Source organism: Vulpes vulpes, chromosome 4 (genome assembly GCF_048418805.1).
Source record: "Vulpes vulpes isolate BD-2025 chromosome 4, VulVul3, whole genome shotgun sequence".
NCBI lineage: Eukaryota > Metazoa > Chordata > Mammalia > Carnivora > Canidae > Vulpes > Vulpes vulpes.
In genome coordinates this window covers 15,404,242-15,416,265 of record NC_132783.1, presented here as the reverse complement: position 1 = coordinate 15,416,265, position 12,024 = coordinate 15,404,242, and the positions used below count along the sequence as shown (strand labels likewise).

At 31.9% G+C, this 12,024-nt stretch overlaps 1 protein-coding gene across 1 annotated transcript in view; it reads left to right on the top strand.

Annotated features, from left to right (window-relative positions):
- Nucleotides 1–12,024, top strand: part of FAT4 (FAT atypical cadherin 4) — a 172,898-nt gene that overhangs the window by 141,202 nt on the left and 19,672 nt on the right. The window contains exons 10-11 of the mRNA XM_072755291.1: nucleotides 5,650–5,754; nucleotides 10,150–10,457. Coding sequence (XP_072611392.1) covers nucleotides 5,650–5,754; nucleotides 10,150–10,457 — 413 coding nt within the window. The remainder of the gene's footprint in view (nucleotides 1–5,649; nucleotides 5,755–10,149; nucleotides 10,458–12,024) is intronic.

Sequence of the window (12,024 nt, the reverse complement as noted above, 5' to 3'; positions counted from 1 at the left end):
ACAGAATTAGTTCATAGCCCCTTTAACCTTTCCCATCCACTTTCACACATCTGGATGCATTTTAGGTGTGGTATTTGGAGTAAGGCCAAGGTTTATTACCATATGGAGAAGTTTTCCTATGCTCTCAAGTAAGTCTTGATATTTCAGGGGAGGATGAGATTTGTCCATTCATCACTTTTATGACATTTGACATTATAAATAGGAATTTTTTCAGACATATAAAGTTATATACAGGTTGTGCATAGTAATTTTACTAAGAAACTTGGCAAACCTTTTCTTTCATGAAGATGGAAGTTGTAACTGAGTCATTCTTTTAAAATCATAAGTCATACATGAGTGTTGTCAATGATCATGTGATCAGAACACTGTAGAATATAAACAAAATGTAGTGAATGGATAAGAAATGAAATTTTCTGTGAGATACAGAAGAATCACTCATTTTGATTATTTTAAAATATGATTTGCAGCTTATGAAAGCATTAATAAGAGGCTACTGGAAGCTTAAATGTTTCTTATTTCTGCAGAAAGCAAACATATTTGTAAGCTTATCATGGATATTAGGGATGTCATTATGCACCATCATCTGTAGTTTCATTGAAATTGTATTCGCATATGTTTTAAAATACAAAAGGAAAACAGATTTTTTCTTTAATTTTTCTTCCTAGCAGCTCTTAAACATGATTTTTTTTGCTTTCTTTTGATGTAAAAAAACAATGCTATTCGATCAGGATATTTAGATGAGCTATCTTCATAGGTCCTTGCACAATAATAGGACACATTTACTAGGGTAAAAAAAAAAGCTACTTTCTGCTAAAATAACAAAAAAACTCATAAGCATATTCAGGATAAATAATATATATTATGAAATCATATTTATTAATAATATAATCAATTTAGATATAAAATGGACTTTGATAGTTCACAAAATCTCCCTTCTATCTATGTATAAATACAAGAGATGCAAAAGTAGTAATTGTGATCTAATATATTACATATAATCTAAGAAATCATCATATTCTCATAGGTGTCCACATTTATGAGGTAGGAATAAATTTAGCTCAGCTCCACATAATCAACATTAAAATGTTCTATTAGAAAGAATGGAATTTAAAAAAAAAAAGAAAGAAAGAATGGAATTTGAATATACAGCCTTATTAAAAAGACCACAGGTGATCACAGCAGCTCACCTTCTGCCCCAAACATGAAGATACATGCTAAATTTCTTTTGTAAGTTTAAACTATAAACTTGAAAAATCTGTGGATACACCGGCCTCCCATTACACATGCATTTCCATCTTCAGCAATTCCCATTCTTCCAGTTCTAGGGGTTTATACTTCTCGAAGCACACCTCCTTCTATGATAAATAATTTATATCAACACAGTTAATTGATGGATGGCAAAGCAATGAGAACAGTTTATTCTTGTAAACAGACGCTATCACAACTAACAAACCTTAATAGAAAAAGGCTTTTTGTGTTCCAGAGATAGGGTTGTGTTTTTTTGTGCAAGCCCTATCAGTGTACTTGCAAACCTCAAGGCTCCGACAAATTTTGTTAATTGACTTGCAGTATTAATGAAGTTAATGATCCGAGATTTGGCTTCACGGGGCTCCAACACATCAGATGTTTTGTACTAGAAGCATCTTAGAGTAATTCAAACTGCTGCATTCTCTGATAAGCATTATGCCTTTAACGAGAATTTAAGTAGATAGATGTGTGGGGAACAATGCAGAATTCGCTGCTGATTTCTAACTAGATAATAGAGCATGAACTTTCCAGACCTGAGAAATTCGTATTTTAAGGCTTTCCTTTAATTCTGTGTAAACATATAACATCTTTCCTTCACATAAAAAAGTCTTTTTAATAATAATTTAAATGGCAATACTGAGTTTTCAAACTGTGTCTTTCAATCTAGTATGGTAACTGCTTTGAAACTTACTAATTATAAAAAAAGAAAATACTCATCAAATGGAGTAATCAAACCACATTTTTGAGTGGTAAATAATTTGCATACTGTAACACCAACATATAAAACTATTCTTTTTTCTCAAACTCAACAATAAATCGATATACTTAACCCCTAGCAGAGTCATTTTTTCAAAAATTTTTACATCCACCTACTAGAGAAAAGAAAATAAAACCTTGGTTTACATTAAAATGTAAAATGAATGGTTGATTCTTTTTCTCTTACTAATGTCTACTTTTATTGTTGTATACTCAAAGAATAAGATTCCATTGAGAATTTAACTTTCAAAAGAAATTCATTCTTAAACTAGTATTTTCTTAGTTGTAGCTTCTGCCATTTTCATAGTTGTATATTTTAATACATAAGTAACTTTTATTTAATTTGGGGTTTCTTTCCATCCCTAACTTTGGACTAACTAAAATAGTGTACAGTTTATATTTAAATTAAACTCAGATGTATATGTTAATTCTAATTTTGTAAGGGGAAAATAAGATAACCTCTTTATGTAAATTACAAAACAAAAACCATCTAATTTTCTTTTGTTGTCATTATTTAAACCAAAATTTTATTTTTTAAACCAAAATTTTAAAAGACAGTCTTTTCTGAGGATTCCAAAGACGATATAGTTGAGATTTGTGATATCAATGACTTGCATTTTTATACACTTATATATTTTTCTTGTAGAGCACCTATGTCCAAATTTCTGAGCAATTGTTCATGATAGTGCTCCTTAAATTGGTTACTCTTTGTTCCCTGTTTGCAGTCTTCAAGAAGTAAAGTTGTAATTTTGTGACCCACTAACTAGTTTTCACAATATTAGACTGACTATACTTAGAAAGTCTGTATGGGGATCCCTGGGTGGCGCAGCGGTTTGGCGCCTGCCTTTGGCCCAGGGCGCGATCCTGGAGACCCGGGATCGAATCCCACGTCGGGCTCCCGGTGCATGGAGCCTGCTTCTCCCTCTGCCTGTGTCTCTGCCTCTCTCTCTCTCTCTGTGACTGTCATAAATAAATAAAAATTTAAAAAAAAAAAAAAAAAAAGAAAGTCTGTATGTACAGCTGACCCTTGAACAGCCAGGTTAGAACTGTGTGGGTCCACTTTTATGTGTATTTTTGTTTTTATAAATACAGTACAGTAAATGTATTTTCTCTCCCTTATTTTCTTAATAACATTTTATTTTCTCTAGCAAGAAGACAGTATATAATACATAGAACATACAAAATATGTGTTAATCAACTATTTATATTATTGGTAAGGCTTCTGGTCAAAGCAGGCTATTAGGAGTTAACTCTTGGGGGAGTCAATAGTTGTATGTGTATTTTCTTTTTGTGTGTATTTTTTTTTATTGGAGTTCGATTTGCCAACTTATAGCATAACACCCAGGGCTCATCCTGTCAAGTGCCCCCTCAGTGCCCATCACCCAGTCACTCCGTCCCCCGCCCACCTCCCCTTCCACTACCCTTTGTTCTTTTCCCAGAGTTAGGATTTTCTCATGTTCTGTCTCCCTGCCTGATATTTCCCACTCATTTTCTCTCCTTTCTCCTATAATCTCTTTCACTATTTTTTATATTCCCCAAAAGAAAGAGACCATATAATGTTTGTCCTTCTCAGATTGACTTACTTCACTCAGCATAATACCCTCCAGTTCTATCTATGTAGATTTTCAACCGCAGGGTTGGCTTCTTTAAATACCAGCATTGTTCAAGGACACCTGCCTCAATACATGCTATTTTTAACATAATTCTAAAAGAAATTTTCAAAAAAAAAAAAGAAAAATGAAACCTTACTTAGTCTGATAACACATGTGAAAATTATATGTAGATCTTACAGTGGAAAAAAATGCATGGAGTGGATGTGACTTTCTTGATAGCAAATAAATAATTAAAAGTACAGCTCATAGGTCCTTTTTATTCTCTGTTGGTCAATACTAATATCACGGGAAAAAATCCACTTCTCTAAAGGAATATGACAGAAATCCAATTGGAAAATACCATGGGAGAGAGTTCTATGCCACAGCATCTCTCTGGTGTGATATTGTACCGGCTTATAATAAAGTCATTCTGCCTATTTATTAAATGTAACTCATTGGCACAATTCTTAAAGCCTAATTTCTGTGCCTTTGGTTGGTAACTTGTTTATTTTCATTATTTCCCCCTAGGATGGAAAGGTATTCTAAAATTGTTACTGTTTTGCCTTTTAAGGAGGTTCCAAATATTATTTTTAAAGAAAAAATGTTGTTTATGACCCTGTGATGTAGAGAAACGTGTTTAGTTAGTGTCATGAGGTCTGACTCACGCTTATAATTTTAAACTAGAACAATTGTGGCTACATAATCAAGCCACAAAAACAGAACTAAATTAAACAAAACTTTGACTATGTTTTAAGCATAGTAATCATGGTGAAATGGATTATCTATGCTTAACATTGAGTCTAGTTGTGCATATAAAACTTACATGTTTTCATAAGACATTTAATAAAGGCATTAATGAAATCATGGTAAGAAGTAGAAAATAGCTTTACAGAAACAAACTATTTAAATTAAATAATTAAATCCTCATTATCAATGAATGAAAAACAACAAAGAACTCTATAACATCTCATTGTTTCTGGGAATTGGAAAACTAGAAACAACTCTAACAAATCAATTATTACAATAATTAAAAACTATAGAAAAGTGGCCTTAGAACACATTGTTAAAAAAAATTACCACCACCACCACCACCACCACAAAAACAAATAGGACTGGCCAATTACTCTGAATTGGCCTATCTAGGGGTTAACTGACAATAACAGGTTTGCAAAAGCTGGATATGGGAGCAGACCTACATTGGTCTGTGCCATCGTTTTACAATTTCTTCGGCAAAATTTTAGCCTTCAAGAAGCTCTTCTTCATCTATGAAATGTAAAAGTTTCCTGTTGCTTGTATTAATCTCCCCACTAAAATGGAAATGTTGTGACACTTTTTTTGACTGCCATTCCCATCTTCTAACCTTCCTAAACAGTAAGAGGCACTCAGTCAATATCAGTTGATTCAACCAACGAGATGATCTATGAAAAGTCCTTATAACTGAAAAATATGCTGCCTAGGTGTCAATGTTTTGGAAAAAAGACAAGGTATACGTAAGCTGTAGTAAAGAATAAATCTTAAGTATTTGAAATATATGATGTGCGTCCTGATTTCTTATTCTGCTTTACAACAGATAGGTCAGTGAAGGGATATTTCTTGAGAGTGAAAGTATTTTAGTTTGACAAGCTATATGAGACTGATTCTTACCTTTAAAAAGTCCGAGTCGAGGAAATCTCTACAGTGAGAATTATACTGTAAAAGTTTCAAACCGCATTATAAATTTGAAAAAGGAAGCAACATTGACAAGAGAAAATAAATTCAGTGAAAACATTTAAATATGTTCACCATTTGTGATTTTCCTGCAAACAGTAGTTCCTTCCAAGATGATTATGTAAATTATTTCCTTACTATTTTAATACACATCTTTACAATAAGACAACTAAATAAGATTTTGAACTCTGAGGCATTCCAATTTTCTCATGTCAAGTAAAATATTCTTATATTTCTCTTCTCCAAGATATGACCTCTTAGAATAGATTTTTACATGTGGTTATAAAGTAATGGTATTAATATATTTTTGCATAAGATTTTTTTAATGGGGTTTGATACTTTTCAGGGAAAATGTGTGAATCTTCAGTCAATTACTGTGAATGTAACCCCTGCTTTAACGGTGGTTCCTGCCAAAGTGGTGTGGAGTCATACTACTGCCATTGTCCATTTGGTAAGTATTGCTTAGTCGTTGATATAAAATATCAATCTCTTTTGACACAACGTTTAGCAATTTTATTTTATTGTGACCATCAGTGATTAGGAAAATATTAGTTGTTTTACACAGGAGGTTTTAGCAAAATAAAATCTCAAAGGTTTAATATTTTTAAAAAAGTTAATTATGGAGATGCCATTGAATATATTGCTTCAGTTATTACTAGGAAAGTAATCAACTCGAGATAATTGAATTTGATGTGTCTCCTCAGGACATTTCCCCTCAAATATTTATGGATGGCTTCTTTTTAGCCTGGAACCTATCAAAGAAAAAAGTCTTTTTAAGCACTATCTGACATCACAGTCTATTTAAAATCTTTAAGGATAATTAGTCAAAGTGGGTTTCTTGTTTTGTTTTGTCTTGCTGCTTTTTATTTTTTAATGTTAATTCAACCACTTCTAATAGAAAGATTTAGTAACTAGGCATGAAGTTTTCATGATAGGCTTTTTGTAGATACTACAAAATAACGAATCACAATTCAGACTAATGTGTTCTTTTGAAGAAGAAAGTTGTTAGAATTTTTTTGTACACATTCGTATTTATTCACCATAATGGAAAGAACTAAAAGATTCCTTTCAGATCTCACTCAAATGTTACCCAGCACTGGGACAGTCAAGGACTATGAGAATAGCTTTGGAGAGAGCTTTTATTTTAACTTGTATTGTTTCATCGGTTTGTGATTACTACACTTATTTGAAGGATACTTTACCCCACAATATAGTATTCATCTCCAGATGTCCTATAGTAATTAGAGACCCTATCTCTCTCCCTAAGCAAAAGAGGAGAAAGATATTTTTCCAGTCTTTCCTTGAGCAATCACTGAGCTATGTGGACTCTGAAAAGAGAGTCCACATAGCTCTCAATCCACAGTTGTGAATAGAACTATAAAAGAGTCTGAGGTTTCTAGTAGTAATAAAATGTAATGTTAATTCATTTTCAGATAACTTCATGATTCTATCTAGTTTTATTCTCATAAAGCACAGTCAATAAAATGATAATGAAAAACAAAATATAAATATCTAATTGTGTGCCATGCATTTTAGCAATGGTGCTGAGGCCCAGAAATTGAGGGCTTTGTCTAAAGTCAAAAAATGAAGACAAAACTACCCCAAGGTGATACAGTGACTAGAACACATTTTCAGTCTAGTATGACATTTACAGAATCCCTGCTTTTTAAAATTTCTCTGAGATTCTTAACCAGAAATGCCTCGAAGCAGTGAGAAGCAGATTAAGTTCAAAATAACCCCAATTTTAGATCTCCCAAAACTTCTTTCAGTAATCTCTTATAATCCTAAAGGGCGCTGCTTTCGACAGATAACCACAAGCAGGTTTCATGGTTTAACTTGTATTTGGAATGAAAGAAAAAGGGATTGAAATGGAAAGTGGAAAAAAATGGTTTTCAAGTGACTGAAGAAAGGTTTTTACATTTTTATAGATTTCTTTGCATTTCATTTGCAAATATGAAGATTTAAAATAACTGATATCAAATATAAAACAAATCATTGCTGTCGTGTAGCTGATAGAACAATCATTGCCTATTGGGGCAAAGTGTTTCGGGGTCCAAATGGATCTTGCCCTCACCCTACCAGAGATCTCCAGGGGACTAGCTCAGCAATATAAATTAGAGACAGATCACATGCAGCTGGCGGTGCAAACTTCTCCCTCCATTTCTTCCAGTGGCAAAAAAAAAAAAAAAAAAAAAAAAAAAAAATTATTTAAACTTTGACATTGTCAGCTGGCAACAGAAGATTTATAAAAGAAAAGAAAACAGAAAACCTTGAAACAATAATACATGACTTGAGACCAGAAAGATAGAATTAAAAGGACAAAGTATTTTCCTTTTCAAATTGAATGTGGGTGAAACATACAAATACAAAGGACAGATGGAATGCCTCAAACAAATAGCTGGAGTTAGTTACACATGCATCCTATAAAACAACATCTTAACTATAATTTTGAAGTTGGAAAAAAAATTTGCACTGTTTACTTTCTCATCAGTGAAAGATTTGTTGTTTGGATTTTTAAAATTTTTTTAGATTTTGATTTTTTAAGATTGTTGTTAGAAAAACATAAAGTGCTTAAGATTTTATAAAAGGAACCTGTATAATTATAACTCCGTATTTATGTATATATAACTACCCACAAACAGAATATTCCTTATTAGAGTAATTTTAATATTTGCTGCCAAAGTGAACACTAATTTCTCTTGATCTTATGTAGTTTTATTTCATGACATTTCATTTGGAGGGCTGTTTTGAAATCTTCATTAAATTTTATTTTATTTCAAAAACAAAAATCTACCTTTCTCTAGAAACAATAACAATAACAATAACAATCTACCTTTCTCTCAAAACTCTTTAAGAACAAAAATATTCCTTAAATAAATATTTTCATGCTTGAAAATGTTGGAATCTATTTGTGGCAAGTATAAATTTGAATAAAAATACAGGACATCTTTCCAGTACCTATATTCTTTCTACATATACTTAGATTCAATTTTTTAAAGATTTATATATTTATTTGAGAGAGAGAAAGAGAAAGACAGGGAGGGCCAGAGGTAGAGGGAGAGTGAAACTTCAGCAGACTCCTCGCTTAGCCCAGAGCCCATATGGGGCTCAAACTCATTACCTTGAGATTACCACCTGAACTGGAACCAAGAGTTGGTTGCTTAACCTACCGGACCACCCAGGCGCCTCCATATTGAATTTTTAATCCCATGTTCATAGGTCTGAGAGAACACATAATACATTTTTTCCCCTCAATAATCTATTTCATGGGACGCCTGGGTGGCTCAACGGTTGAGCATCTGCCTTCGGCCCAGGACGTGATCCTGGAGACCCAGGATCGAGTCCCACATCAGGCTCCCTGCATGGAGCCTGCTTCTCCCTCTGCCTGTGTCTCTGCCTCTGTCTCTCTGTGTCTCTCATGAACAAATAAATAAAATCTTTAAAATAATAATAATAATAATAATCTATTTCATTTGTATACTTTATCTTTGTTTTTTCTTTAACTTTGGTTACTCTTTCTATATATATAAGTAAGGTATATATAATATAGTAGATGTATATTTAATAGAAATATTTTTTTAGAAATAAATTTTTAAAAGATATATTTGTTATACATAATATAAATTATAAATATAATACTGTGACCTATATAATATACTTAAACATAAATAAATGTGTGACATATAATATACATCATATATAATTTCTATAATTTCTTTGCTTTTTCTTTAATTTCAATTAATGTTTAAAAATAGTGTGCATATTTCCTACACATTTATAATGAATATTATGTCAGCCTTGACAGAGCAGGAAAAGATAACATAAGCTTTTGTAGCAGACTCTAGGCCATTTCAATTTAAAGAACATTTGGATATGAGATGCAGTTCAGTCAAAACAACTAGACCAATCAGATCAGGCCTCAAATTTTGGCTTCATCTCCCATAGTTCTGTGACCTCAGGCAAGTTTTAAATATTCTGTAAAATGATGGCATTAGCTTCTTCTAGCTAAACAATTCCCTAACTCTACATTTAACGCATTTACAAGATATGTACAGCCAAAATTAAGGAATAGAACCTTTGAAAGTTAACAGGAATCATGATGTATTGGCATGGGTTAATTTTCCAATCATTTGCTACAGTCTACTAATATTTGTGGGAAAAGAATTTTGGCGTAGCATTGTAACATCAATAAAACTCATTTTTAAAGTTGAAAAAGAACCAGCACAAACAAGTGGGAATGCTGGGTTTCAGAAAAAAAGCAGAAAGCTATTTTAAAGTAGCCTGTTGTAAGTTATACCCAAAGAAGGTATAAAAGAAGAAAGAGATAAAAACTTAAGACAGTTCTTTCCTTCCCTAACAGCAGTAATTCCCTTCCCTGGTCTTGTGGTTCTTGAAAATACCACAAGTACAGGGACTAATTTTTTTTTAAGGTCAAAACAAAATTTACCATCCTCAATTGAATTAAAATTGTTTTTAAGAAGTATATATTAGAAAGGAAGTATCTCGGTAAAAAATTACAGCATATTAAAACTAAAAGTGTTGACAAACTAATTTGGAAAGCTTTTCAGGAAAGCCATGTCTTCAGACATACTCTATTCCATTAACTCTAATTTTTAGAAATGGGACCTACTTAGTTATGTTTCCTAATTGGCCAAAGAAAAACAAGCACAGCTCATTAATGTGTTCTATCTCTATTTAATTTAGACAGCATTCTTTGGAGAATAATACAAAAAAGGTCTTTAAAAGCATGATTCACTATTGTAACTTAGAAGTATTTTAATCAAAGTCATTTACTAATACTTCACTGGAATCTGATATGTCAATTTGTCAATTTTCCCATCTACAGGTGTCTTTGGAAAACACTGTGAGTTGAATAGTTACGGATTTGAGGAATTATCATACATGGAATTTCCCAGCTTGGACCCCAATAACAACTATATTTATGTCAAATTTGCAACTATTAAAAGTCATGCTTTACTGCTTTACAACTATGACAACCAGACAGGGGACCGGGCTGAATTTTTGGCCCTTGAAATTGCTGAAGAAAGACTAAGATTCTCTTATAATTTAGGCAGTGGTACATATAAACTCACCACCATGAAGAAGGTGTCAGATGGACATTTTCACACTGTGATTGCCCGGAGAGCAGGGATGGTAAGACATTTCATTCTACGTTAAAACTTGTTTTATTGTTGCACATCCAGTCAGTCAGGCCTTCAAGTCAAAGCATGAATCGAAGTGCAAATTTGACCAGTTTTGTTATGAACGACAGCAGCGAATAGGTAATATTTTTCTTTTGCTCATGACAACTATTTGTCACAAAAAATCAGCTTGACTCAAAAACAACAAAAGGTAACAAAATAAAGAAAACATCCTGGTGCCTAAACATTTCATTTTATACATTTCCTATATATGTTTAAGGCCACATCAGAACTGTACTTAAAATGTCTGCTTTTCTAAGCATCCCAGCCCTAACTGAAGAAACAGTTTAAAAACAAATGAAAAACCTTTCCTACAAATAAATTACTGACGAAAGATGATACTAACACATATTCCAATACAGTAGTTAGTAATCGTTATTGTACCAGAACCTCAACATGCTGTCATCTGTGAGGTCTATGACATGGGACTGTATTGGAATGAACTTTTGTTTCTTGAGTATCTAAGGTATTCTCAGAATTATAAACTCAATAATATTAAAGAGTCTCGTGTTATATTCCATTTAATTATATGGCTCTCATGTTACAATAAGATGGTGTAAGATTGTGCGTATTTATTTAGTCCTTATGTTAATTAAACAAGTATTTTTCTTTATAAAGGAAAATGCATGATACATTTTCCCGATTAGCATTTGAAAACATTTTATATAGAGCAATAGAATGGAAAGGCTTATTTACTTATGTATTCATTTATTTACCTTCCCAACTAACTCTTTATTGTTCTCCCCATTTTTGACTAACTATCAAGGATTTTTGAAAAAGTAAATGCTAACAAAAACAATTTAAAAATATTTTTGGATTTTACCATCAAGGTTTTAAAATTATAGATACTCTAAAATTTACATTTTGCTAGCAAAAGAAATAGAATTAAAGTCATGTATTAAAAATTAGCCAAAAGAACAAATTAAGTGCTCTGAAATCATTTTTAAATGAAGAAATTTGGGATCTAAATGGTTATAGTTTTAGCTCTGTGGCAATCTAGAAAAAAATCTAAAAAATATAAGTCAGTCTGGAACTGATCAAATGAATCATATGTTTCTCTGAGGATACAAGTATTTTGACATTAAATTTTGGGAACACTTCTTTTTTGGGGGGAACACTTTATATTGTTGGACTACATGTAAGCAACTTGCTTAAAGAACATAGGAAATGTTTTTTACCATGTTTTTTGCTATTTTTTCTGTGATCCATAGTTTTAAAAGAAAAACGTTTGCCCTTTATAGTTACAAATTTCATAAAAGTGTAAGAAGCAATATTATTATATTAATTGCTTTCTGACAATGTAGATAACAAGCAGCCTTTATCAGAGGACAAAATTTTCCATTTGTTCTTAGAAATACTTTAAATTCAATGTGTTTTGTGTTTTTTTTTTTATGACATTGGATACAATAATGGCTTTTCTCCGTTCAATTCTAATATAAAATAGGAAAGAAGATTTAAACAATTTTTTAAATACAGAAATATTTGCATATAAGGAAAAAAAAGGAATAGTGATGAGTCTA